This window comes from Barbatula barbatula (genome assembly GCF_947034865.1).
Source record: "Barbatula barbatula genome assembly, chromosome: 11".
NCBI lineage: Eukaryota > Metazoa > Chordata > Actinopteri > Cypriniformes > Nemacheilidae > Barbatula > Barbatula barbatula.
The window spans coordinates 22,268,008-22,294,987 of record NC_136774.1 but is presented as its reverse complement, the minus strand read 5'-3'; the positions used below and the strand labels follow the sequence as shown (position 1 = coordinate 22,294,987).

Here is a 26,980-nt window from a genome sequence, read left to right as displayed (position 1 = left end):
TTTACACGGATCAGTCGTCATGGTCTCCTTGCAGAAAAACAGCCCCAAAGCATGAAGTTTCCACCCCCATGCTTCACAGTAGGTATGGCGTTCTTTGGATGCAACTCAGCATTCTTTCTACTCCAAACACAACAAGTTGAGTTTTTACCAAAAAGTTATATTTTGCTTTCATCGGACCATATGACATTCTCCCAATCCTCTTCTGGATCATTCTGGATTTGAGTCCCTGGCGGCGTAGTGTGTTACTGATGCTAGCCTTTGTTACTTTGGTCCCAGCTCTCTGCAGGTCATTCACTAGCTCCCCCCGTGTGGTTCTGGGATTTTTGCTCACCGCTTGTGATCATTTTGACCCCACGGGGTGAGATCTTGCCCCAGATCAAGGGCGATTATCAGTGGTCTTGTATGTCTTCCATTTTCTAATAATTGCTCCCACAGTTGATTTCTTCACACCAAGCTGCTTACCTAGTCAGTCTTCCCAGCCTGCTGCAGGTCTACAGTTTTGTTTCTGGTGTCCTTTGACAGCTCTTTGGTCTTGGCCATAGTGGAGTTTGGAGTCTAACTGTTTGAGGTTGTGGACAGGTGTCTTTAATACTGATAACGAGTTCAAACAGGTGCCATTAATACAACGAGTGGAGGACAGACGAGCCTCTTAAAGAAGTAGTTACAGGTCTGTGAGAGACAGAAATCTTGCTTTTTTGTAGGTGACCAAATACTTATTTTCCACCATAATTTGCAAATAAATTCTTAAAAAATCTGACAATGTGATTTTCTAGACTTTTTTCTCATTCTGTCTCGCATAGTTGAAGTGTACCTATGATGAAAATTACAGGCCTCTCTCATCTTTTTAAGTGGGAGAACTTTGCTGACTAAATACTTTTTTGCCCCACTGTATATATATCAAAATATATGTACAATTTCGCATTTATGTGTGCGTGTGTGTGTGTACTCACTGGAGCTGCGAGGTGTTTGTACTCACTGGAGCTGCGTGGTGTGTGTGATGGCTTGTGTGTGTACTCACTGGAGCTGCGTGGTGTGTGTGTTGGCTTGTGTGTGTACTCACTGGAGCTGCGTGGTGTGTGTGATGGCTTGTGTGTGTACTCACTGGAGCTGCGTGGTGTGTGTGTTGGCTTGTGTGTGTACTCACTGGAGCTGCGAGGTGTTTGTACTCACTGGAGCTGCGTGGTGTGTGTGTTGGCTTGTGTGTGTACTCACTGGAGCTGCGTGGTGTGTGTGTTGGCTTGTGTGTGTACTCACTGGAGCTGCGTGGTGTGTGTGTTGGCTTGTGTGTGTACTCACTGGAGCTGCGAGGTGTTTGTACTCACTGGAGCTGCGTGGTGTGTGTGTTGGCTTGTGTGTGTACTCACTGGAGCTGCGTGGTGTGTGTGTTGGCTTGTGTGTGTACTCACTGGAGCTGCGTGTTGTGTGTACTCACTGGAGCTGCGTGGTGTGTGTGTTGGCTTGTGTGTGTACTCACTGGAGCTGCGTGGTGTGTGTTTTGGCTTGTGTGTGTACTCACTGGAGCTGCGTGGTGTGTGTGTGTACTCACTGGAGCTGCGTGGTGTGTGTGTTGGCTTGTGTGTGTACTCACTGGAGCTGCGAGGTGTTTGTACTCACTGGAGCTGCGTGGTGTGTGTTGGCTTGTGTGTGTACTCACTGGAGCTGCGTGGTGTGTGTGTTGGCTTGTGTGTGTACTCACTGGAGCTGCGTGGTGTGTGTGTTGGCTTGTGTGTGTACTCACTGGAGCTGCGAGGTGTTTGTACTCACTGGAGCTGCGTGGTGTGTGTGTTGGCTTGTGTGTGTACTCACTGGAGCTGCGTGGTGTGTGTGTTGGCTTATGTGTGTACTCACTGGAGCTGCGTGGTGTGTGTGTGTGTGTACTCACTGGAGCTGAGTGGTGTGTGTGTTGGTTTGTGTGTGTACTCACTGGAGCTGCGGGGTGTGTGTGTTGGCTTGTGTGTGTACTCACTGGAGCTGCGTGGTGTGTGTGTGTTGGCTTGTGTGTGTACTCACTGGAGCTGCGTGGTGTGTGTGTTGGCTTGTGTGTGTACTCACTGGAGCTGCTAGGTGTGTGTACTCAGTGGAGCTGCGTGGTGTGTGTGTTGGCTTTTGTGTGTACTCACTGGAGCTGCGTGGTGTGTGTGTTGGCTTGTGTGTGTACTCACTGGAGCTGCGAGGTGTGTGTGTTGGCTTGTGTGTGTACTCACTGGAGCTGCGTGGTGTGTGTGTTGGCTTGTGTGTGTACTTACTGGAGCTGCGTGGTGTGTGTGTGTACTCACTGGAGCTGCGTGGTGTGTGTGTTGGCTTGTGTGTGTACTCACTGGAGCTGCGTGGTGTGTGTGTTGGCTTGTGTGTGTACTCACTGGAGCTGCGTGGTGTGTGTGTTGGCTTGTGTGTGTACTCACTGGAGCTGCGAGGTGTTTGCACTCACTGGAGCTGCGTGGTGTGTGTTGGCTTGTGTGTGTGCTCACTGGAGCTGCGTGGTGAGTGTGTTGGCTTGTGTGTGTACTCACTGGAGCTGCGAGGTGTTTGTACTCACTGGAGCTGCGTGGTGTGTGTGTTGGCTTGTGTGTGTACTCACTGGAGCTGTGTGTGGTGTGTGTGTTGGCTTGTGTGTGTACTCACTGGAGCTGCGTGGTGTGTGTGTTGGCTTGTGTGTGTACTCACTGGAGCTGCGTGGTGTGTGTGTGTGTGTACTCACTGGAGCTGCGTGGTGTGTGTGTTGGCTTGTGTGTGTACTCACTGGAGTTGCGAGGTGTTTGGACTCACTGGAGCTGCGTGGTGTGTGTGTGTTGGCTTGTGTGTGTACTCACTGGAGCTGCGTGTTGTGTGTACTCACTGGAGCTGCGTGGTGTGTGTGTTGGCTTGTGTGTGTACTCACTGGAGTTGCGAGGTGTTTGGACTCACTGGAGCTGCGTGGTGTGTGAGTGTTGGCTTGTGTGTGTACTCACTGGAGCTGCGTGGTGTGTGTGTTGGCTTGTGTGTGTACTCACTGGAGCTGCGTGGTGTGTGTGTGTACTCACTGGAGCTGCGTGGTGTGTGTGTGTACTCACTGGAGCTGCGTGGTGTGTGTGTTGGCTTGTGTGTGTACTCACTGGAGCTGCGTGGTGTGTGTGTTGGCTTGTGTGTGTACTCACTGGAGCTGCGTGGTGTGTGTGTTGGCTTGTGTGTGTACTCACTGGAGCTGCGTGGTGTGTGTGTTGGCTTGTGTGTGTACTCACTGGAGCTGCGTGTTGTGTGTGTGTTGGCTTGTGTGTGTACTCACTGGAGCTCCGTGGTGTGTGTGTTGGCTTGTTTGTGTACTCACTGGAACTGCGTGGTGTGTGTGTTGGCTTGTGTGTGTACTCACTGGAGCTGCGTGGTGTGTGTGTTGGCTTGTGTGTGTACTCACTGGAGCTGCGTGGTGTGTGTGTTGGCTTGTGTGTGTACTCACTGGAGCTGTGTGTGGTGTGTGTGTTGGCTTGTGTGTGTACTCACTGGAGCTGCGTGTTGTGTGTGTGTTGGTTTGTGTGTGTACTCACTGGAGCTGCGTGGTGTGTGTGTGTTGGCTTGTGTGTGTACTCACTGGAGCTGCGTGGTGTGTGTGTACTCACTGGAGCTGCGTGGTGTGTGTGTTGGCTTGTGTGTGTACTCACTGGAGCTGCGTGGTGTGTGTGTTGGCTTGTGTGTGTACTCACTGGAGCTGCGTGTTGTGTGTGTGTTGGTTTGTGTGTGTACTCACTGGAGCTGCGTGGTGTGTGAGTGTTGGCTTGTGTGTGTACTCACTGGAGCTGCGTGGTGTGTGTGTTGGTTTGTGTGTGTACTCACTGGAGCTGCGTGGTGTGTGTGTTGGCTTGTGTGTGTACTCACTGGAGCTGCGTGGTGTGTGTGTTGGCTTGTGTGTGTGCTCACTGGAGCTGCGTGTTGTGTGTGTGTTGGTTTGTGTGTGTACTCACTGGAGCTGCGTGGTGTGTGTGTGTTGGCTTGTGTGTGTACTCACTGGAGCTGCGTGTTGTGTGTGTGTTGGTTTGTGTGTGTACTCACTGGAGCTGCGTGGTGTGTGAGTGTTGGCTTGTGTGTGTACTCACTGGAGCTGCGTGGTGTGTGTGTTGGTTTGTGTGTGTACTCACTGGAGCTGCGTGGTGTGTGTGTTGGCTTGTGTGTGTACTCACTGGAGCTGCGTGGTGTGTGTGTTGGTTTGTGTGTGTACTCACTGGAGCTGCGTGGTGTGTGAGTGTTGGCTTGTGTGTGTACTCACTGGAGCTGCGTGGTGTGTGTGTTGGCTTGTGTGTGTACTCACTGGAGCTGCGTGGTGTGTGTGTTGGCTTGTGTGTGTACTCACTGGAGCTGCGTGGTGTGTGTGTTGGCTTGTGTGTGTACTCACTGGAGCTGCGTGGTGTGTGTGTTGGTTTGTGTGTGTACTCACTGGAGCTGCGTGGTGTGTGTGTTGGCTTGTGTGTGTACTCACTGGAGCTGCGTGGTGTGTGTGTTGGCTTGTGTGTGTACTCACTGGAGCTGCGTGGTGTGTGTGTTGGCTTGTGTGTGTACTCACTGGAGCTGCGTGGTGTGTGTGTTGGTTTGTGTGTGTACTCACTGGAGCTGCTTGGTGTGTGTGTTGGCTTGTGTGTGTACTCACTGGAGCTGCGTGGTGTGTGTGTGTACTCACTGGAGCTGCGTGGTGTGTGTGTTGGCTTGTGTGTGTACTCACTGGAGCTGTGTGTGGTGTGTGTGTTGGCTTGTGTGTGTACTCACTGGAGCTGCGTGGTGTGTGTGTACTCACTGGAGCTGCGTGGTGTGTGTGTTGGCTTGTGTGTGTACTCACTGGAGCTGCGTGTTGTGTGTGTGTTGGCTTGTGTGTGTACTCACTGGAGCTGCGTGGTGTGTGTGTTGGCTTGTGTGTGTACTCACTGGAGCTGCGTGGTGTGTGTGTTGGCTTGTGTGTGTACTCACTGGAGCTGCGTGGTGTGTGTGTTGGCTTGTGTGTGTACTCACTGGAGCTGCGTGTTGTGTGTGTGTTGGCTTGTGTGTGTACTCACTGGAGCTGCGTGGTTTGTGTGTTGGCTTGTGTGTGTACTCACTGGAGCTGCGTGGTGTGTGTGTACTCACTGGAGCTGCGTGGTGTGTGTGTTGGCTTGTGTGTGTACTCACTGGAGCTGCGTGGTGTGTGTGTTGGCTTGTGTGTGTACTCACTGGAGCTGCGTGGTGTGTGTGTTGGCTTGTGTGTGTACTCACTGGAGCTGCGTGGTGTGTGTGTACTCACTGGAGCTGCGTGGTGTGTGTGTGTACTCACTGGAGCTGCGTGGTGTGTGTGGTGAAGCAGGCAGTGGGCCAAGTGGGTTGTGTAAACTTATACTGGATGATTCTCCATGAAACAGAGACAGCGTGACCCTCCGATCTCCAATCGTCAGACTTTTAGGTCTCTGCTGCTTCTCTATGGAAATCTGCACACACAAACACATATTTATATTAAATGTAGGGTTAACTATCATTTTATCAAAATGAACAGATTGTAATCATGGTAAAGGAAAGGTTCACTCTAAAAAAAATGTAATGACTTAATTTACTGTAGAGAGAAAAAAGGAAATGTTTAAACTTGACAGTGGATGGGGACCAGAGACCGCTAGTCATTTGTTTTCATTGTATATAGAATCTGAATCGTCCTTTAATGCGTCATATTGTGATAATATAAACGGAACACAGTCATAAAGCTGTAAAGCTCAGGCACCTCATCCTTGTTGGAGGGTCGCTCCAGAAGAACCTGAGACTTGCTCACGCTCCATTCCTTTCTGTTCTTCTTACTGATCCGATTATCTTCCTCTGAACGGGACAAAACCGACACCCTGTTGTCACTCACACGGGAGAGCAGTGAACTGAGAAAAAGACAGAAAGAGATATTTGCACGATAAATCATTGGTGCTGTATGTATTTCTACAATAGCTTTGTGGTTTTCAGATCTAGGATTCGAAAAAAACATTCAGTTATTCCTAAAGGTGAAGTGTGTCATTGGCTGTGTTCCTTTCAGCGTCGTTGCATTAGTCTGGTTTTAGATCAGTATCCTGATGTGAAATCTCAATGTATATGCTAATATTCTAAAGACTCTCAGCTCTTCTCAGTAATTGCTTGTTTTGTGAAACATGTACTTTATTGTATCATAAGTAAAAAGCGCACAAAAGAAATGTAAATTTTAACATAATCCGCCAATATTCGTGTAAACAGGTCTGGGCACCAGAGATGCTTTCCAATATCACGCGAAATGCCACATTTGAATAAAACACTACGAAATTTTAAAAGAAAAACAAATATACAAACTCCTCCAGACATCATCTCATTTTGATCAAAGCTTCAACAAGTAAAAAACAGGAAACAAAAAAAATCTCTTTACACTCGGTATCAAGTAAAGAATGCTAAAAACATGCGACAACAAAACATTTTGTGATCCGATCACTCAAACCACAATAGGAGGAAGTGGAAAAAGTAGCTGACCACATCAGATTTGTAATGTAAATGCTTTCCAGTCCCGGAAAACAATAAAGGACCGCCTACTCACCTGTCAATCAACCATCACGCTCAAACAAGAGCTTGAAATCTCTAGAAACCACATAGCAAGGAATTTATATTTCTTTTAACTCTTCATCTTTATACATCGTGCAGCAAATCGGTGAACCTTGGTTGTTTTTAAATGTGCTATAAGATAAACATTTACTAATAAATCAATATATTTATGTAGTAAATCCATGGCTTACTATGGTCTAACCACAATACCCATAGCATTTGATTATGTAAATACAAATGAGACAATCAACCTGCCCAAAAGTCACGGTTTCTGCAGTTTTTACTATAATAAAACAATGGTTTATTTGTTATAAAAATATCACGTTTAAGCACCGTCAGACATAATCAAGTGACCTCCGCATGACCTTATTTGAGAGAGTAATAGAATGGGGATTATGGGTACTGACTCCTGTGACGCGGGTCTGGAGGAGTTTCCATCAGAGGAGCCAGAGCCGCTGGAGTGTCCGGAGGAGGCGTTTGAGATAGTGGACATCCGTCTGAGCGTGGAGGACATGATGTACGGCATCACCACTGACCCCACACGACTCTTCTTCTTTCCTGTCAGAGAACAGGGCTGAAGACACACACAAACACATTTCTTTAGATATTCTGTTGACGTTTATTAACTATGGTCATGATTATAACAGTCTTTATTTACATCAGGGCAAATACTTTCATGCAAACATATTATTGGTGTTGGTTGTACACATTTAAGCTATACACACAGGCTATTTCAATCATTTCGATAAAAGCAAATCGAGTAAATTCTGTGTCATTATTCTCACGAAGACAGCAAAACACACAACACAGAGGGCGCTATTTTCACGATCGAAGCGCACGGCACAGTTGCACTCAGGCCGTGTTGCTAGTTTAACGGCTGGAAAGCGGTCGGTGCGCCAGGGCGCATTGTCCCGATTCTCTTAATATGTAAAGGGTGTTTTTCGTGCGTAACATGCAAGACAGCTACAGGACAAGCCGGACTTTATTTGTTGGGCCTTGGTCTGGGTGTACGATAGGGCCCATAACAAGGCATGAAGACTGAGATAAAGTATTTCCTTCTCTTCCAATTTAAAATTGCGTTTTAGTCAAACTGAGATGTCCATACCATCTTTATTGAGTTTTAGTACGTCATTTGCGCTCTCACCAGAGTAATGACGCCGTAGAGTTTCTCCACTTTGGCACGCAGGTCCTGAAAGCAGCTGACCAGTCTGTTGTGTAGAGGTTTGAGCTGTTCTGTTGATTTCTCCCCGTGGATCCGAATCCCCTCGTCCAGCAGCGGAACCTGATAACAGACATCAAATAATAATAATAAGTGTTGACACTTACTGTCACTAATATACATTCTTTTTTATTTTGTTTTCATTTAATTTCACTTCTTTTTCATTTCTTGTATTTTATATATACTGTATACAGTATATATTTAATTTTTTCATTTTATTTCATTTCAGATGTCCAAGTTACATATTATGAAAGATTTGCAATTATATATTTGTAATAATTCCATAAAACCATTTCATAATCTTGCGGTTTCCCATATTATTCGTTTTTCATCTTTTGTTCTACAATGCGTTTTCTGTGAGGCTGCCTTGCGATCATTTATAAAGCGCTCAAGAGTTTGATTTGAAGTGAATTCATGTCTGCATAACTCCATTAGTAACTGATTTTAGTATTTCATTAACATGTTTTATGGAGATATCGAGCTGGGTGATGTATTAACTATATAATCTGCTTCTCTGGATGTTCTAATGTGATCGATACTGTACGTCAATACATCTAACCCGACTGTTTCATGTTATTTACATGTGATTTGTACTAAAACTTGTCACTTTTATGAATTTCGGCCAAGGCTTTCATCCATCACGAAAATAAATGAAATGAAATATTGAACTTACTAAACTATGCAAAAAGAGATATTATACAACATGACTGAATGTCAGACATGAAAGATGACGTTGTCATATATAAAGTTAGCGGTAATTTTGGTCAATTTACCATCTCTATGTGGGTGTTTCGAGACAAAAGCGTGAACCTGTAAGCAGAATAGAGAACTTAAAGAGAGCGTCACCTGCAGTGCGATGAGATGTTTTAAGACATCAATGCGCTCCAGGTCCTCTGGATTTTTCTCCATGTAAGTCTCTGTGAAAAACGCCTGAGGGGCCGATAGAAAAATTTCAATTAAGATCAGCCGATGCTCCAGCAGACGGGACGCCTCAAGGTGCACATCAATTTTTCATCACTGACCAACAGAAGACGGTACTGAGTAACCGCGGAGCAACTTCCCGCCGATTCAGAGGTGTGTCATGCGGGTGGACAGCCTGACATTTTTGTTTGAATAAAAGACGAGTAAAGAAAAAGATCTGGAAACAAACCTTCTCATAGTTGGAAAAGCCGCCCATGACCGCGGGGTCCACGATCCCGTTGAGCATCATTGACAGGGGGTGAACGGGGAGCGAGCGGTCACAGGCCTGCTGCTGGACCAGATTACTCAGCTTTTCATTGGCCAGCTCCATGGATTCTACGGCGTTCTCCAAAGGACTGATCTCTTCCTATAAATGAGACGGTTAAGAGTTCTTATACATGAATGAAGGAGAAAAATTCTGTCACGATTTACTGAAGATCACGCTTGGTTTGGATAGACACGATGGTGAACGGATGAATGGCTGAATTCATTTATATGTGAATACTTTTACCTTCAAGCCGACATGAAACAATTTCTTGTTTTAAAGAAATTAAGAATGTAAGAAAATTCAAAAGGAAATTACACCCTAAGATTATAAATCCACATAATTTATATATATAAACCATGTTTTTTTATTGTGCATTCCAATTAACACAATCAAATTGCAGATGGTTTGTTTTGATTAAGCCACAATAACAAAAAAATACAGCTAACTAACACAATAAAACATGATTACATAATAAAACACATAAAAACCGTGTTATCTCTTTTTGGAACCAAACTCTTCATATATAAAGAGCACATTATACAGTATAATATATACTTATACGTGTGTGTTCAACTATTCTAGAATAATTGAAAATTCATCAAAACTATAGAATATGACAAATGTAACTTTGAGAATCATGTTGTAAATAAAGCTTCATTAGATGAAATTCATAGAGTACAAATATATATATTTCCTTTTTTAAGGAAGGCACAAATGTTTCTCTAGCAGTGAAGTTTTTTCCTTTTTCTCAAATACAGATATATGTACTTGGGAGAAAAATGATAAGCATACTGCGAATCATTAGTAAAAATAATAGTTTTTAACATATTTTCTTTACCTTTAATACAGTGCTTAAGAACATTTTCGAATTAAAATTACAATACTTTTTATGTATACTTAAGTTTTTAAAGGAAAAAAAAACAACATGATTTATTCATGAAATGTAGTGGAGCAAAAGGTATAAAATATGTTCTACAATAAAAACACTTTTCTAAAACACTGCGTATTATACACATTCGTCTTCAGATCAAAGCTTTTAAAGATAACAGAAAAACATTTGTACTGTAGTGTAAATATTAACATAATTCAATATTTAGTCATGTGGGTGCGTATTTCTATCTTTAATAAGAACTCACTTGTGTTAAATGTGTGTATGACGGTGTATCAGATAAGAGTCTCTCACCACAGACATGGATTTCACCTCGAACCACTTGAGAATTCCAGGAAAGCGATATGCCGTGATGAAGGTGGTTCTTTCGATCCACATGGTCTGCGAGGTGAAAAGTAGAGAGTCTCATTTACACAGAGGGCTTCCGACATCTGCACTTCAATTATCTCCATTCACAACATTCAATTAGAGATTCCCAACAATAATAGAATTACAGGGACCAATGGCCATTATTCAGAGCTTATATTAAAAGAGCCAATAATATGTTCTATAGGGACAATGAAAGAGAAAGCATTGTGGCTCTTTTGAATGTAGATATTGGAAAGAATATGATTATAATTGAGATGTATATACTTTAATATATACACTTTATTCTGCATGCAATGAGAAGAAAAACGTGCGTGAACTCACAGCGAACTCATTGTCCGGATCTTTCTCTCCTTTCCTGAAAGGTCTGGAATACTGGAACTTTTCCACCTCGTTCGTGCGATAGTAACTACAGTAGAGAGAGAAGGCGAGTGAGATGAAAGTGAGATGTTAAAATCGTGACGCGTGTGTGGATTCATGCCGTACTTGAGGATTTGTTCAGGAAGTCCCTTGTCTCTGAACGACGGAGGTAAGTTGAGAACGGGTTTGACTGTGAAACACTGAATATCTGAGGAAAAGACGTTGAGGGAAAAACACTGGAACACATGGTCATGTACAGCAGACCCAAAAGAAATACTTTTATAGTAGCAAAATATCAAGGCAATTTTGGGATATTTGTTTGTAAGGTGTTTTTTAGTGAATGTAGTTCACACAACAACATCAAACAGTCGGAGTGACAAAGTCATCCAACAGCAATGTGAAAGACTGGCAGCATGAGAACGGTGATAAAAATCCAGATCATTACATAAAAAATTTTTTTTAATAATAACTTTTCAAAATACATGTATAAATATGACTGCTGTATTGCCCAAAAGTGAATATGAACTTAATTTCTTATTTGAGGTCTGAAAAAATATTTTCTGTTATTTCCATCTGTTTCTCCAGTTTTCAATTTTTTGCAAATAAATACAAATTGAAACAACATTTATTATTGAAATTTGGTAGAAACATTGTTAGTTGTTCACAAAAGGAAACAAAACTGATAATTTTACCTATACACAAACCTATAAATAGTCAATTCAGAATAATTTTGAAATTCTCTCTTAATTTTTTATGTCTTGTTAAAGCAAACACAACTACTCTCAATCTACATCTTCTATTGAAAACAGTGAGAGTTTGGTTAATCGTATAAGATGTTGGTTAACCGTGATTACACAACGATATTGTTAGTTGAAGCATGACGGTAAAGCATCTGCCAAATGTATATATGTAAATTAGGATACGTTGACCTGTTGAGTTCCAGATGTTTTCACCAGGGGGCGATGTGCTCGTCATCTTCACTGCATTGGGAAACTGAGACATCAGCTTCAGGCTAAAGTCCTCCAGCCACTCGTATTCCTTGCCGCGGAATATGAACATTTTGTTCTGTTTTGGACGGGCAGAATATATCATTTTTGTGATGTGAACAACCGCAATCAACAGGTCATCGATCTCATTATGACAAAGTTATTTTCCTATTCAAGTCATTTTCATAGCTTGATATCTGGCACACGGAAGCAATAATAACTGTGTAGAGGCTTTAATTTCATTAGATTTCTAAGGGGCACTTGTATCTCCAAGAGTGTGAGCCCCAGGATTTCCAAACCCCTGACTGTGAAAACAGAAGTATTATTTTCTTGTTAAAACTCAATTACTCTGAGAGCTCTTTGGGGAAAGCTGTAATTACAATATCTGTTTTCCTCTGGCGTTGTTTGGTGCCGAAATGCCAGACAGCGAGCCGGCCCTGACTGCATGTTTATGTCACCATTTAATCCACTCTTTGCGATTTTACACAACACAAACAACAGAAAATTAGACATTGGCGCACCGAATAATTCCCAAACTTGCCATTCCAAGGTTGCATCCTTTATTCTGGTCGCAGTAAAGCCATTAACAGAGGGAAAATCGGGCTGGAGCGGCTCAATTTACTCACCCTAAGAAAAGACGGGAAACTCTGGCCGTAATATCCAACAGCGAAATATTCCGGCTGAGGTCTCATGGCATGCATTATATTTTCATAATACTGCGCCTGCTGTTTCTGTGAACAAAATCCCACGTCACATTCACATTTAACGGTCAAACGAGTTTCCAAAATGTACTTGATATTTCCTGTCGAGCAGAATATTGGAACTGCTCTGTTTAAGACCATGAAAGGAACATACAGATGCTGCTAAAAGACCATCAAAATACATTTCAAGTCTTGTGAAGTCAACTGCCATGTGTGGATACACCTGTTTAGCATTGTACGGATCAGATTAAAAACAAACAGACAAAAAGCTTTAGAAAGGTTTGCTACACCTTATGAAAGAGTTGCAATAATATCATGTATTATATGCAGCAATTGTGTGCGCTTTTCTGTTTTATATTATTTGTTTTTTTTAACTGTGACACGTGCTATAGAAATTAAATGAATTAGGAATGAATTAAAGATATTATGTGTGAGGAACAGACCAATATGTTAGCGTGATATCATTATAGCAATATACAGTACAGTAGCTTAAGAAAAAAATATTGTTTTTAAAAGTACTTTTGGTCATTTTTAAAGCTTGAAATCTGTATGGATATATTGAAAAAAGTCATTATAGTTTACTATAGTAAGACTATCGAAACATGATAATTGGCGTAATATTAAATAAAGTCTTTATTACTAATTGAAAAAATAAAAACTGAAAGAGAGTTAGAAATATTTTCCGCGCAAATTGAAATTAACACATGACACGTCCGGACGTGTGAAGACAACCCCTGTTGTGCGATGCTTTTTCTCCGGCGAGTAATAAAGGGCGAGGAACGTGATGCTTCGCAAACACATCTTTACAAGAATAACGTAGATTATTTAAGTAAATATAATAATTAAATCTCAACTAAAACTAAAAGGAAAATAAATTAAACATAATAGCAATATAAACATAAATAAATATAGACGCACTTAATAAAATGGCTACAATTAAAAAGTTAATTCAAAATAAGAATAAAACTATATGAACTAGTTTAGAATCAATGACATGAATGAAGTAATGGTACTTGTTATAGTATAAAATGAAATCGGTTAAGGAGGACGCAACTAATGAACATACGTTGCAGGATCTCCTCCCAGCGACGACAGACGGGGTTATAGATATAACATTGGGTGTGCGGATCAAGACACGCCCGAGGTTTGTCTCTTATTTTGGCTGAAACTCAAGGTTTTCTCCGTGGTGTTACCTTCAGATCCCACCTGGGAATTTGATCACATCTGTCTTACCAGCAGCAGGCTGAGCTCGAGGAAATCAAACATTTGGTTCTCGTGAAGTTTAGCAAGCTGTTTGGCCATCTCGATGGCCTTCTCCCACATCTGAGAACGAGAGAACAAACAAGGAGCCTCAAAGTCTGAACGGCAAACAAGACCACGACATGTGTCATATTTGTTGTGTTTACTGTGACTAGTTTGCAGAATGTTAGGAAGGAAAACACATAACCCTAAACAACAGCTTACATACTTTGCCCTTGTCCAGATAGCACATGATCTCCTGGAAAAGTCTTTCCTTCAGCTCTTGTTGCGACCAGCCAGGAGCTCCGTCCCGCGGGATCAGGTGGGGTGCGCAAGGCTTGTCCGACCACTAGAGAGATCACAAAAATGTGTCATGCATCACACTTGATGCTTCAAATTAGCTCCTTAGCATCAGGTAATACAATCAGTGTTCACACTACACACACATTAGCATTATGAACACGATGTGAAAACGAAGTCATGATTCTTTCTGTTCACACAATACCTACCAACATAAAAAATAATGCACTCACCGTAGTAAAGTGTAGTATACTGTAGTGTATATTAATTGCTACACATTGAATATGTACAGCACAGTATTCTGTAGTAACGTTTTTTAGCATTAGTTTCAGTGAAATGATAAACAGAAGTAAATAATGTAGAATACTTTAGTATTTACTATAGTAACTAGAAAAAAAATTCTACAATTTGTTAATTTGTACGTTATTCTGTAGTATTATAAATACAGTGAACTGACAAAAATGTTTCCCAGTATTGATATGACTGAATTGATCAAGTGTAGTAAATGAATCTAGTATACGGTATTTACACTAGTTTACTGTAGTATATTGCAGTATTTATTTTAAAGCTAATGTATAGGCTTACTACAGTATTCTGTAGAATTATAACCATAATGAGCTGCTAAACTGTAGTAAATACTGTAGTTCACTGTAATATGTACTACATCAATGTTCAGAACTACTTAACTAAAGTGAACTGTAGTAAAATTCCTAGATAATAAATAGATTCCTATGTGGGTGTAAATTACATTTGCAACCATGGCAATGTACATTCAGTACATCTTAATGCTTACTTCTAGTACCAAACCTCAGAAAGAGAAACTAAATGCTTTGTGCACAGTACCACAGTATTCAACTGCAATGTGAACGCACCCTAAAGCCTTGTTCAGACAGCCAGACACTTTGTCGCTGTGTGTCGCTTGTCTCGTGCTATGCTTTGGTTGTCCTAGTTTGAACAAAACCTCCAGTAACTGACGAGAGACGGAAGACGTGAGCTCTACAGCTTTACTACCATTGGTAGTCGCTCACGAAAGTCGCTCATCTTTTGTCGCTTGACTCCCGTCGCTGGACACGCCCACTTTCTGTCGCCAACGTCACTGTCGCTAGTGTCGCCTGAAGTCGCAAGCTCTCCATCGAAATGAATTCGATCGCGCCGCTGCTAGTTTCTGGATGTCTGAATGTGGCTTTAGACCCGATTCACATTTCGCGTCAAAATCTGCGCAGAAAACTGTAACCGCACTGCGTTCTACTTTTTCTCCAAAGCCCCTGGACTTTGCGCTCTCCTGTCATCTGTGGTTGCTAAGTATCCATGGGCCTGGATAGCCGTTGAGACAGGGACAAAGGATATATGGATTATATGCACTGAAAATACCTTGCAATAACTCTGCTACTAGATTTAGTTATGCTGTGATTATCTGTGTCTCCATCTTCATTGACCTTGTCTATATTGGCTGGTTGGTTCTTGTCACATGACCTGTAGAGATTTTTTCATCTCAATGCGGCGCCGACCGCGTCGCCCCTATTTCCGCTCGTCTACATTTTAAATAACGAATATGAGAGTGGAAAAGACTTGAAGCACTGCAAACAAACTCACTTCATCAGAATATGAACATCTGGAGGAGCGAGAGGTTTGTGTTTGCCTTTAATAATAGTGAATTGAGATTTTGAGGATACAAACGGCCTCCGTTGGTTTTGCAAAGCAAACAGATGACCGAGCGAAATAAGCAGAAAAGCAATAACACAGATGTTTGCCGCACACATCTAATCCATCAAGAGGTACAAATATCTTGCGAAAATGCCACTAGTTAATTGAAATGCACTTTATGCTAATGAATGATATTGCGTCACAGACCTCCAGAAGCTCAGCGTGAAGCAGGAGCGTGTATGCCGCCTCGGTGAAGTTCTCACAGTCCAGATGAAGGTCACGCAGCTTGTACAAATACCTACAAGCATAATATACATATTCATGCATAAGTTTACGTGCCACAAACAACAAGCCAATACTTTAATCATCGTGTGAAAATACTTACCGGATATAAATATCCTCTCTTTTCTTTTCTTTGTAGAAGTTCTGTGAACATGGGAGAACATGACATTAATGAGAATGATGCTTAAACACATTTGTTTCAATTATTGGTCCTTACTGTGTACTTAATGTAAAAAATATATATATTTTTTTATATAGTTTCATTAATTCCTTGTTCCGTCTTCAGTTCTGAAGTCAAAAACGCATATCGGCTGTTCCGATATGAACTTTGCCATGAACTAGTTAAAGGGATAGTTCACCCAAAAATGTGAATTCACACATTTCGGTCCAAACCAGTATGACTTTCTTTCTTCTGCAGAACTCAAAAGTGTTTCAAAGAATGTTTATAACCAAACAACACTGAACCCCATTGACTTCCACAAAACCACATATCTTAATAGAAAGTGTCATATGCAACATAAGGATGAATAAATGATGACTGAAATTATGATTTTTGGGTGAGCTATCCCTTCAAATCCATGTATTGTTAAGACAGAAACATCACATTTATGAATCTACCGAAAGCAACTGACAAAAACTAAGTCGGCTTGAAATGAAAAGAGGAAGACCAGCAATGAAAACTGAAGGAGTAGGAAGGGAGGCAATACAACACAATAACTGTTTGAAGGGTGCTCCAGCTTTGTGAAAGACTGCGAGAGAGAAACCTTCGCCAGCAGGCACACGAGAGACTCCGAAGCCGGACGCGAGAAGCTTTCATGGTCCGATGAGACCAAAAATCAGCTGCAAGGCTTGCGGAGGTAAAACAAAGCAGCCAAATAAAGGGACACTGGGACACCTGTGACATGAGAGATGTGTTTTCCAAATAAGACCCTAGGCGTCACGCTACATAGGGGAACGGCAATACAACAACATGACAGTCCTGGAACGACCCAATGAAGAATTTAACTTCATACTTGAAAAATGATATTTTGACACTTTCATCAGTAAGGTTTCTTATTGATCGAGTTTAGCACCAAACCAGCATTAACCATCTGGAGCGGCAGAGACGTTTCAAACACTCATGCGTGCGTTGGGGTTGTTTGGGCTCGGCGGGAGAAAGCGATCTCACCAGGACGTTGACGGTGCAGCTCATGCGGAGCTCAGGGCTCTCATCATGTGTGATGGTGCGGTAGGCCAGCAGGTTCTCCAGCAGACTGCTCAGGAGCAAAGCCAAAGCCTCACCGGACTGAGACAGGTATCGATGCTTCCGACAGTGCTCCAATAACCTGAAAACACAATCATGAAATAAAACACGAATGCAGCGAACGAGCGTTTGCACATTTTCACACATTTCATCTGTTCAGCAACTGACTCAGAATGCGTCTGGAGCGAAGGCCAGAAACCGGCATCTGACACAAATAAGCACATTCACTGAGTGAAGTTCGAAATCCACTTAGAATGAACAATGTGTTTGATAACCAGTCTTGGGAAGGTTACCTTTTAAAATGTATTTCAGATTACAATTTGCATGCTTTAAAACGTCATTTGTACCGTATTTCGTTAGATTATTATTATTTTTATTTCATTATATCATTTCATAAAGCAAAAAAGCAGACAATCTTAGAAAAAGAAATGGAAAAGAACGCTGATGCTCAAGAAGGCAACACATTGCATTAAGAGCTGGAGTATGTCAACCTTTTTTTGAATTGGAGACTAAATTGTACTTATTTTGCCTTTCGGGAAACACGTTATACATGTGAAGGGTAGTACTGAATGAAAATAATATTATCTATGAAGTAAATTAAAAATCTTTCACACGTTCGGTTTAAACATCTTCACCCCTTCTCTGAATGCATCGTGTTTCATGGAAACTTTTTCCTAAATAATCACTGAATAAAATAAATGAAAAGGTTGCAATATTTCAACGCGCAGTTGCAAGCTATGAAATCAGAATCGCAATTTTGACATTTTTCTAGCGAGTTGATTTCAAACAATTAGACTTTATAACTTTACAACAATTTAGATTTTTTTTCTCAAACTCGCAATACTGAGAAAAAAAGTCTCTCATTGGACAATAAAGTCTGCACTTGCGAGTGTATATCTCTCACAATTCTTAGAAAAGAAATCAGATTCGCGAGTTATAAACTCGCAACTGTGAGATAAAAAGTCGCATTGAGCCTGTCTTGAAAAAATGACTCAAACAAGGGACCCACAAACAACTATCACAAGAAATATAAAAACAGTCGTTTGTATAAATTCGCTCAGTTTGTGTTACGGAGTTTGGTTCCAAAATGAGAACATCATGTTTTTATTACGTTAACATATTGTGTAAGTATTTTTTAGTTATCAGGGCTTAAATCAAAACAAACCAACTGCAGTTTGAGTGATATTAATTAAAATGCATAATAAAAATAAAAACTGTAACTGTAAAAGTACAAGTATTTTAAACTAATGGATTAATGAAATGCAGTTAACCAAATTTTGTATTTAAAATACGTAGCCAAGTTACATGTATTTCATTACTCCCCGGCTCTGTACGGAGTATCATCTACAAAATATACAGGCAGCCAAGAAATACACAATAACCTTCCAAAGTGATGGCTACAATAAGCTAAAATGGGTTCAATATTACTTCTATTGTAATGTTGTAATTTAGAAAGATATTACGAATTCGGGGACTTTTTAACTAAAGACTCACTTTAAATGATTCCTTAAATCCATAAGGTGTTGACTCAAGATCTGCACCCTTTAAATCCATGAACTAGTGAGTCGTCTCCTCCAGACAGTTAAAACAAATCCTTGAAATAGTGAGTTGTTGACTGGTGATTCGCTCTAAATAAATTCTTGAATCAGTGAGTTGTTGACTCAAGACTTCATTCTAAATGAATCCCTAAATCAGTTAATTATTGACTTAGGACTCACTTTAAACGAATCCTTGAAATAGTGAGTTGTTGACTGAAAACTCGCTATAACAATTTCTTGAATCATTGAGTTCTTCAAAGACACGCTCTAAAGAATTGATTGAATGAACGGGTTGCCGACTCAACGAATCCTTAAATCAGTGAATTGTAAACTCAAGACTCACTTTAAAAGATTCAATGAATTAGTAAATGGATGATCGAAAACATGCTCTTCAAAAATTCTTGAATTACTGAATTTTTTACTAAAGACTTGTTCGAAATGAATCCTTGAATAAGTAGCTGATTGAAAGCTCACTTTAAATGAATTCATGAACCAGAAGGAGTTTTTGACTGAAGACTTGGTCTTAACGAATCCTTGAATCAGTGAGTTCTTGACTCAAGCTCGCAGTCTGATTGTCAAACCAACTCAACAGGGTTATTAAAAAGATTTGCCTCGTTCACGAATCGGACATGCTAAATCAATTATTCTCTGATACAGCACAGTACAATAGTACGAATACTTTACTGTCCACTGCTTTCTAAGCATCATTATAAGCGTTTCCTGATCTTTCAGCCTGAATGTTACAGTATAAATGAATGTGTTTTTCTATGCAAGAGAGAGTGAGGCAGCAGAGAGAGAAACTAGAAGGATCTTACGTCTTCTCCAGCAGAATCTTGTATTGTTCATCCCCCCGGCCTCCTTCAACTTCCTGGTCCAGTTTTGTGATCAGCTCGTTCTCAAACTGCAAAGCAGGAGCAGAATCCATCAAACTGTGGCCTAGATTCAACTGACAGACAAAATGACAGCCATATTCCCAATGGATTTGTTTACAAGTGACACTTACAACACCCAGCTATTTACCCAGAAAGACACACGACTCTCTGACAGGACTGACCTTTACCTGAGCTCTTTTCACTCGGCTGTACATGTTCAGCCTTTAATTCAAATCTATCAGGAATAAACTTATGGAGCAAGAGGTTGTATTTTATTTTGTGATTTCATTTGACCTGTACAGCACTCTTCTATGATTTGGTACATTTTTTAACAAATGGGATTAAAGATATTCATATAACAAAAATGTAAACAAAAATCAGTATAGAGGGTTCTTCGTTTTCATACATTCTCAGTTACATTTGACATGTATTCATTTATTGATGTTGTCCAAAGCAAATGAGAGATCATGTTAGGATTAAAGATAAAGCAAGGGAAAATAAACAACATAGTTGTTCTCATCAGAGACGTTTTAGAGAAGTTTTCAAACGTTTGACCTGTATTGTATACAGAATATAGTCTATGCTAGAATGTAATGTTGAGTGTTTTCACGTAAGTTTTTATATTGATTTTATTTATATTTGTTTTATGATGTATGACGCCGCCAAAGACAAGTTTCCATTTAAGGACAATAAACTACCTACTTACCTACCGAACCAAATAACCAACCGACTGACCAACCATCCAACTAATTGACCAACTAACCAACTAAATGACCAACCAACCAACTAAATGACCAGCTTGCAATCTAACCAACTAACGATAAGCTAAATTCAGAGCGACTCATGTTCACGAGTGGTTCATGTCAAACGCTCACCGTTTGAAAGGTGTGGTTGGCACTGAAATGGTGTTCACACTGCATCATGTCAAAGAAGATGGGGATGGTGGCCTTCCTCAGGTCGGGCTCTGGAACTAACGTCGCCTCCAGCATGGGACCCACCATTACGGGAATGAACTTCATCTTATGTGGGCCTGAAAATGACACACACATTCATTCAGAACATTGATAATATTTTTTTTCATGCACTTCACATGACCATTAAAGAAAAATAAGACATGTTCTTTGTAAAACCACAACTCTGTCAAATGACTCTGCACACAGTCATTTGTCTAATTGTGGTCACTGTATGTGAAAGATAAGAGGATGAGGAAAAGGCTTTTACCAAGATTATGCCACATATCACCCAACTTGAAGCCGATGCGTTTCCGCATATCACCGTACCTGTGAATATGTGTTAAGAAAAACTTTTTAGCTGCCAAGCGCTGAAACAAATGAACTGTGACCGACATTTAAATATCGAATGAAAGAAAATGAGCCTCGAGGTCCTGCACTCACTTGTTGAGAATATTGTTTCTCTTCTCAAGAGAAAAGGACTCCAGCTGCAATGACTTATGGGTAAGAAACGCAACGATAAGATGAAAGTAGTTGTTCCAGAGCTAAAGAGGAAAGAGAGAAACAAAAACAAACACAAGGATGATTCAAGAAAAAAATCTGGTAAAGTCTGCACAGAGTCACACTTATATTACAAAAAAACGACTGTTTTTTTTGTTTGGGCATGTGTGCTGTGGAGTATGTAAATGAACTGATTTAATTAGAAATGCCGATTTAATCAGGAAAATAAAATGTTTAAAGGGACACCATTTAGAAAACCAAATATTGAAATTAAATATACAGTAGGAACACAATCCCAACTAATTAATGTGTTTTAATATCATCTTTCCGTACGGGCTACAGTCCACAGGCCGCACTTTCACCATTCAGACGCTAAGCTTGTATTGATGTATAGTAATGTGATTGCTTTTTAATTGTCTGGGGTCATACGAGTGGAACACGTTGTCTGGATGCAAGGGCACTGGATGAATGGTAACCAAGCAACAGTACAGTTCACTGCTGGTTAGTTTGCAACGGAGTAATAGATGTTTCCCCAAAACACAAGGAACGCAAAATCCATGCAGTTCCCCATAAGAACATCATAATGCACGAATACAAAATGCAGGTTGTTGGTAATCATAATGTTCCTAAATAAGAACAAATAACCAAGTTGAGAAAATGTGTGGTTCATGAAAGATGAGGTTGAATATATCTTTCAAGCACCTTATATTACAGGAGGAACTAGTTTCTATGCATACACAAGCATGTATTTCTTAATGACCATATTTTTACTTCAGTACAATATTTTTGGGAATATAAACTTGGAGGGTTTCTCCAAGTTTTCAACGAGCCAATGAAGGTAAAATGTTATTGCACAGAGGTTGCTCAACAGTTTAGGTAAGTCTCAGACACATCTTCGAAAATTTGACAATTGTTGGAATCTACGAAGAGTATGGATGTGTAAAATAAATGTAGATTATAGACGTAAAATAATCTGGATTTGGGTAAATATGATGAGAAATGCTTGAGTTTATATCGAGATCTTCAATAGCATTGACTTTTGATTTTAGACTTCAGAAATCTGAGCTCAGATTTGAGGCATTGTTGTGATGTCTTCTGAACATCAAACGGAGACTTGAATGTCAGATTTACGACTCTTTATCTCAGGAGTAATATCTGAGATGCAAAAGACAAAGTTTTTTCAATTTATTTAAGCTCCTTGATGTCTAGGAGAAGTTATTGAGATATTAAAGTGGCCCTGCAACATTCAACTTGTCAAAAAACGAGTTGGAGGTATTACGTAGTATTTCTGTGCTCGATACACTCCCCCAGTGATCGTACAGGTTTCAGAAAGTTTTTTTCGAAAACATGAAAAATCGTTACGTAACAACTTTTCTTAATCCCTTATTGGACAACTCTCGCGGAAAAGCACGCGGCACGCATCAACCAAGGAGAGTGCGAAAAGGAACATGCGCACTTTCACATGTGAGTTGAAGTTCAGCTGTGTGGTTTGTTCACTGCACTTGGATGATGAATGTTATATAAACGGTGGATATAACGCTGGATTTGGAGATCGTTTAAACTGATAGATGGAGCGGCGTTCCCATCCCTAAACGATGCCGGACATGAACCGCACACGGTAAGTGAAACTGTCCGTGTTTTGTTGACAATGTGTGCGCACGTTTGTTTTCGGAAATAATCGTACGGCTGTATCAGTCTTTTATAAATGTGATTAAACTAAAGACTCTACGGATATTTGAAGGGTGCGATACTATCCTCTGAATACTCAAGATTAACATGAGATATACAGAAGCTCTGTGTGATATGGCCGCTTTAAAGAAATCTCAGTCTGTGCTTTGTCAATAAGTTAATAGACTTCATAAATCTCACTCTTAATGCCGATAAAATAATGGTGTCAATATTTCAACTGAATAATTTGTTTTTGGAGACTGTTAACATTCAAACATCTGTTACGAGATACAATCTCCACCAATATAATCTCTGATGTGTGATTGGACCAACCTACTGACCTGTAAGTGAAAGTGAGTGGCATCCAGAAAATACTTGTTGAGAACATCAGAGTACTGGTCTATGGCCCGCAGAAAGACTTTCATTTGAAGGAGATTCATGATCATCCAGTCAGGGGGGAACACGTTCCCCATCAGGTTTTTGAACATGATGAAAGTCTCCATTAGAAAGTCCTGACGGGAAAGCAAGCCAAAAACACATCTCAGTGGATACGACCGTGTGCGTACGTGCTGAGAAATCCTGCATAAGACACAGACATCACCGAGCAGCGCAACAGAGCCTTGTTTAAAAAACGCCGCTTTGAACGCTCTTATCTCGTCCCATGATTAAAACCTGCAACAGAAAGCGGGACGGTGAGCCGCACGCACCGCATCAGTCAACCGCATAAAGGTGGATTATTTATAAAGCAAATCTCAGAAGCTCTCGGTGCGTCTGCGGTGATGGATCGGGTCGGCAGAGAAAGCAGGAGACTTACGATAATGTCCTGGCTGGTTTTGAAGGTGCTGATGTATTGCGCGTAATGCGCATCTTCCATTTGTTTCAGGACGGCGGTCATGCATGCGAGGTAGTGGCCCTGCGTCCGGAGAAACAAACAGGACAATCAATAACCTGGACAAATATATAAACTCAACTAGGTTAAGCTTTGAAATGTTGCTCTTATGAGATGTTTGTGTGGGATTTAGTGCCGTGCGGAGGAAATAAAACCAGCTTTGGCAGGAAGGTAATCAGATTTAGTCACTGCAAATGCTGTATTTTGTAGCCGGCATCTTACTATGAGGGGCGAGTCTAAGCTCAGGTTGATGACGGTGCGGTTGACCCTCCGCAGCAGACGGTCCACGATTAGCTTCACGTGACCTGACGTGGGACCCTGAAATGATAGGAAAACATGAAAAGGAAACAGAATGAGATGGAGGGATGGGGAGTAGTGCGGTTAAAATGACCTTTTTTTGGAGTTGGCAACATAACTTTTTCAGCGATAAACTAATCTCGGCGCTCCAAGAATCTGACCTGAAATGCCTGCCTGTCGAAAAAAACTGCTTTGAGCCGAAATGTCAACAAGCAGCACTCGAATGCACTTTCATATCAACAAGCAAAGTGAAATGCATTATGGGAGACATCAGCCTGTCAGTATCTAGGACTGGGACTGTAAGATACATTAACGGCATTAAAAATGTCATATGCTGGTGTGTTCCCATGAGGATTAATAAATGATTTTGTGTGAACCGTCCCTTTAAAACGGCCCTCATCAGCTTGGCATCTCATTCACACGGCTTTATTTCCCGGCGGACTCATTAAAATCCTGCTCTCCGTCTCCAATAAATCGCCAGCCAATGAGAATGCAGCTCTTGCCTTTTCTGTGTGCAATCCATGCCGCCCGAGTCTGAGAATAAGAGAACATCTGCTGTTGTTCGAGATGTTTTAACTCACGATGTTTTTGAGGTCCAGTATGTCGAGTACAGCACTGAAGAGCTGAACGCAGGCCTCCAGATCGGGTTTATTGGAGTGATCGTCCAGTTGACCGCTCAGCTGATCCGCGATCAGGGGCAACAACACATCCCTGCAGTCTGCAAGCACAGAGAACACGAGGCTGTCAGCTGTTGTGTTTACCGCACAATAAATGAGATGAATTATGGGAGAAGGTGTCAGTTCGAGTCTCACCCGGCAGTTTGAAAAGGTCGCTCTCCACGATTTTTACAAGACATCCGAGCTTCTGGCGCACCATTTGAAAGTCTGGAATGCTCTCGATAAACTTCGCCAGCTGAATGCTGGGAAGGGTCGGACGAGAGAAACGTGTTAGAAGAATAAAAAAATGGAAATGAATGAATGAATAACATGATGCAAAAAATGCAAATCAGAAGGGACATAAATATTGATGTCACGCGGAGATGTGATGCACCTGAGATGTATTTCACACCGGTCTTAGTTAAACAATAAAAGTTGAATCCACTTTACCTCAGCTCCACAGGATCAAAAACTTTCTGTAACTCATTGATTATGGTAGGGAGATATTTTAGGACCGCTCCCTGTGAGGAACAACACAGAGAATGACTCTTTCATTGTGTGGACTATAATAAAGTTTTATTTTGAATCAAACTCAAAATCATGGATCATTGATGGCTTCGCTAAGTCTCACGTCACTGCTAACCGATGAAGCATCAATAAACCAAGCATAGAAACGAAGAAGGCCTTTAAAGAAAATAAAGTTTTTCACCATACTGATGTCAAGATTTGGGGGTTTAAAAATCCATGTGAGGTCTTAAAAAAGTTTTTTAAAGCATGATTTTCCATCCTCAGGTATAAGAGACACTTTCATAATAGTAAAATCTTCTCAAAAATAATCAAAAAGTAATACCGGCAAAAAATACATAAGCATTTTATATTCTATGAAGAGTCACCCCCTCTCCATTTGTCAAGTATTACTGCTTCTGGTTTGTGCATTTTAAGTCACAAAAATCCTACAAAGCAAGTCGTCTTTCAAAAATATACGCATGTACTGAATTTCCCTAAGCTTAAACAGAAAACGTGGACTGATATTTTTTGATGTCTGGACTCTATCAACAGAGGATTCGAAAGATATAAACACATTCTCTGAGAGATTATATTTCGTGTTTGCCTGCAAATGTCACATCCATAACACTGGAATTGCCCATGAGTTTTCATTTCAAGAGGAATATTGCATTTTTTTCAACAAATATCCAAGGAAGCCAATATTTTCTGCCATGCAGGGTAATTATAGTTTTAAAAATACTAGATTTCAGATTTAGTTATTTTTATGTGGTACATAAATACTAAAAATTATTTTTAGCTGAACGGCAGAGATTTGCTGTTTTATGAAATATAGAAAATTATCATAGATGTATGCAATCAAAGATCAGAAAAATAAGACTACCAAGCAAAATTATTGACAGCATTGTATAACGTAATATGCTTCTGGCTTATTTAAAATTCTAAGTCTAAGATTCTAAGTCTTTATTTGGGGGGCCGCAAAGTAACTCTACACAAAGGGGGCCTTACAACAAAAAAGTTTGAGAACCGCTGGTCTATATGAATGTGTTGTGACACCTGCCTTTATTTTAACGCCCTCATCCAGAGGCCTGTCCATAAGGTTGCTGATAGAAAGAAAGAGGGTACGAATGGAGTCAAGAAATTGCCCGCCATCTTCACTTTTTCCGTAAAACCTGTTAAACAACAAACAAAGTTTTTAAAAAATTAGCAAAAAGACTGTATGTTGTCAATTCCTGCCACTATAACAAATGAACAACTTCATTTATATTTTCAAGGGGAAACAGGGCATAGGTGCCGATCTTTTGGGTGCACCGGGACTCGACGAACCCACGGAAAAGCGGCATATGTTTCTCAATAAATTTTAAACAATCAAAAATGCTTTTAAAATACTGGGGTGCCAACTGATTGGTTGACCTTGCAAACAGCAGTGGGGGTAGTTTATCATTGCTCTGATGTCAATTCGTCTTTAAATTTCACGTACAAATGGACATGTTCGATTGACCCTAGCATCTCTTCAGTAAGTAGCAGTGTTGCTAATTCTTCAAGTGAACAGCCGTTGTCGACATCATCAAGTTATGAAAGCGTTATGACAGAGGTGAAGTTTAGGCATATTACAATTTTATCATTTGCTCAAGGAGAGTAGAATCAAAATGGCGTATTGTAGGTTACAATATTGCGCAATGGGCATAATATATATTTCTTAAAGAAGCTGTAGATACATTTTATTTTCTTGTGATAAAGTCCAGTTTGACTGAAGATTTGGCGCAATACAAATTATTCGTTGACTGATGAATAGGCTTAGAACGTCAAAATGTTTTAAGTTGTTATTTATGTTGAGTTGAATATAAAATGGTGGTCTGTCTATATTATAAGCTTATGTGTATAAAATCTCTTTTTCTTAGAAAGTATAAATGCATTTTTGCCGATTTCATTGTGGGTCTACAACTGAAGATCATGAAGGTAATCGTTTGTTCTATTTTATAACTATTTCAAAGTTATGTTTATTCTTAAATGTATTCTTGAGTATTAAGGAAATATTATGGCTCAAAAAGTATAAAACACAGGCGTGTGTAATATTTCTATATATAGACTGTTAAAGATGTTAGTATGTTCAGGAATGT

General features: G+C 40.5%; 1 protein-coding gene across 2 annotated transcripts in view; it reads right to left on the bottom strand.

The window, feature by feature from the left end:
• The window catches only part of dock5 (dedicator of cytokinesis 5), a 52,312-nt gene that overhangs the window by 2,953 nt on the left and 22,379 nt on the right, over window positions 1-26,980 (bottom strand). The window contains exons 23-49 of one of the 2 annotated variants that reach the window (XM_079467950.1): window positions 25,921-26,032; window positions 24,807-24,877; window positions 24,513-24,619; window positions 24,282-24,418; window positions 23,626-23,721; window positions 23,329-23,427; window positions 22,856-23,026; window positions 20,790-20,890; window positions 20,617-20,675; window positions 20,271-20,425; window positions 19,339-19,424; window positions 16,911-17,067; window positions 15,846-15,886; window positions 15,668-15,758; window positions 13,746-13,865; window positions 13,511-13,600; window positions 12,203-12,307; window positions 11,514-11,655; window positions 10,717-10,798; window positions 10,555-10,639; window positions 10,159-10,245; window positions 8,898-9,074; window positions 8,594-8,677; window positions 7,673-7,810; window positions 6,936-7,102; window positions 5,702-5,846; window positions 5,267-5,417 (exon numbers count right to left, since the gene is read on the bottom strand). In XM_079467950.1, the coding sequence (XP_079324076.1) occupies window positions 5,267-5,417; window positions 5,702-5,846; window positions 6,936-7,102; window positions 7,673-7,810; window positions 8,594-8,677; window positions 8,898-9,074; window positions 10,159-10,245; window positions 10,555-10,639; window positions 10,717-10,798; window positions 11,514-11,655; window positions 12,203-12,307; window positions 13,511-13,600; window positions 13,746-13,865; window positions 15,668-15,758; window positions 15,846-15,886; window positions 16,911-17,067; window positions 19,339-19,424; window positions 20,271-20,425; window positions 20,617-20,675; window positions 20,790-20,890; window positions 22,856-23,026; window positions 23,329-23,427; window positions 23,626-23,721; window positions 24,282-24,418; window positions 24,513-24,619; window positions 24,807-24,877; window positions 25,921-26,032 (3,056 nt within the window). Of the gene's footprint in view, window positions 1-5,266; window positions 5,418-5,701; window positions 5,847-6,935; window positions 7,103-7,672; window positions 7,811-8,593; window positions 8,678-8,897; window positions 9,075-10,158; window positions 10,246-10,554; window positions 10,640-10,716; window positions 10,799-11,513; window positions 11,656-12,202; window positions 12,308-13,510; window positions 13,601-13,745; window positions 13,866-15,667; window positions 15,759-15,845; window positions 15,887-16,910; window positions 17,068-19,338; window positions 19,425-20,270; window positions 20,426-20,616; window positions 20,676-20,789; window positions 20,891-22,855; window positions 23,027-23,328; window positions 23,428-23,625; window positions 23,722-24,281; window positions 24,419-24,512; window positions 24,620-24,806; window positions 24,878-25,916; window positions 26,033-26,980 lie in introns of both variants that reach the window. The other variant, XM_079467951.1, reaches the window with a different exon arrangement.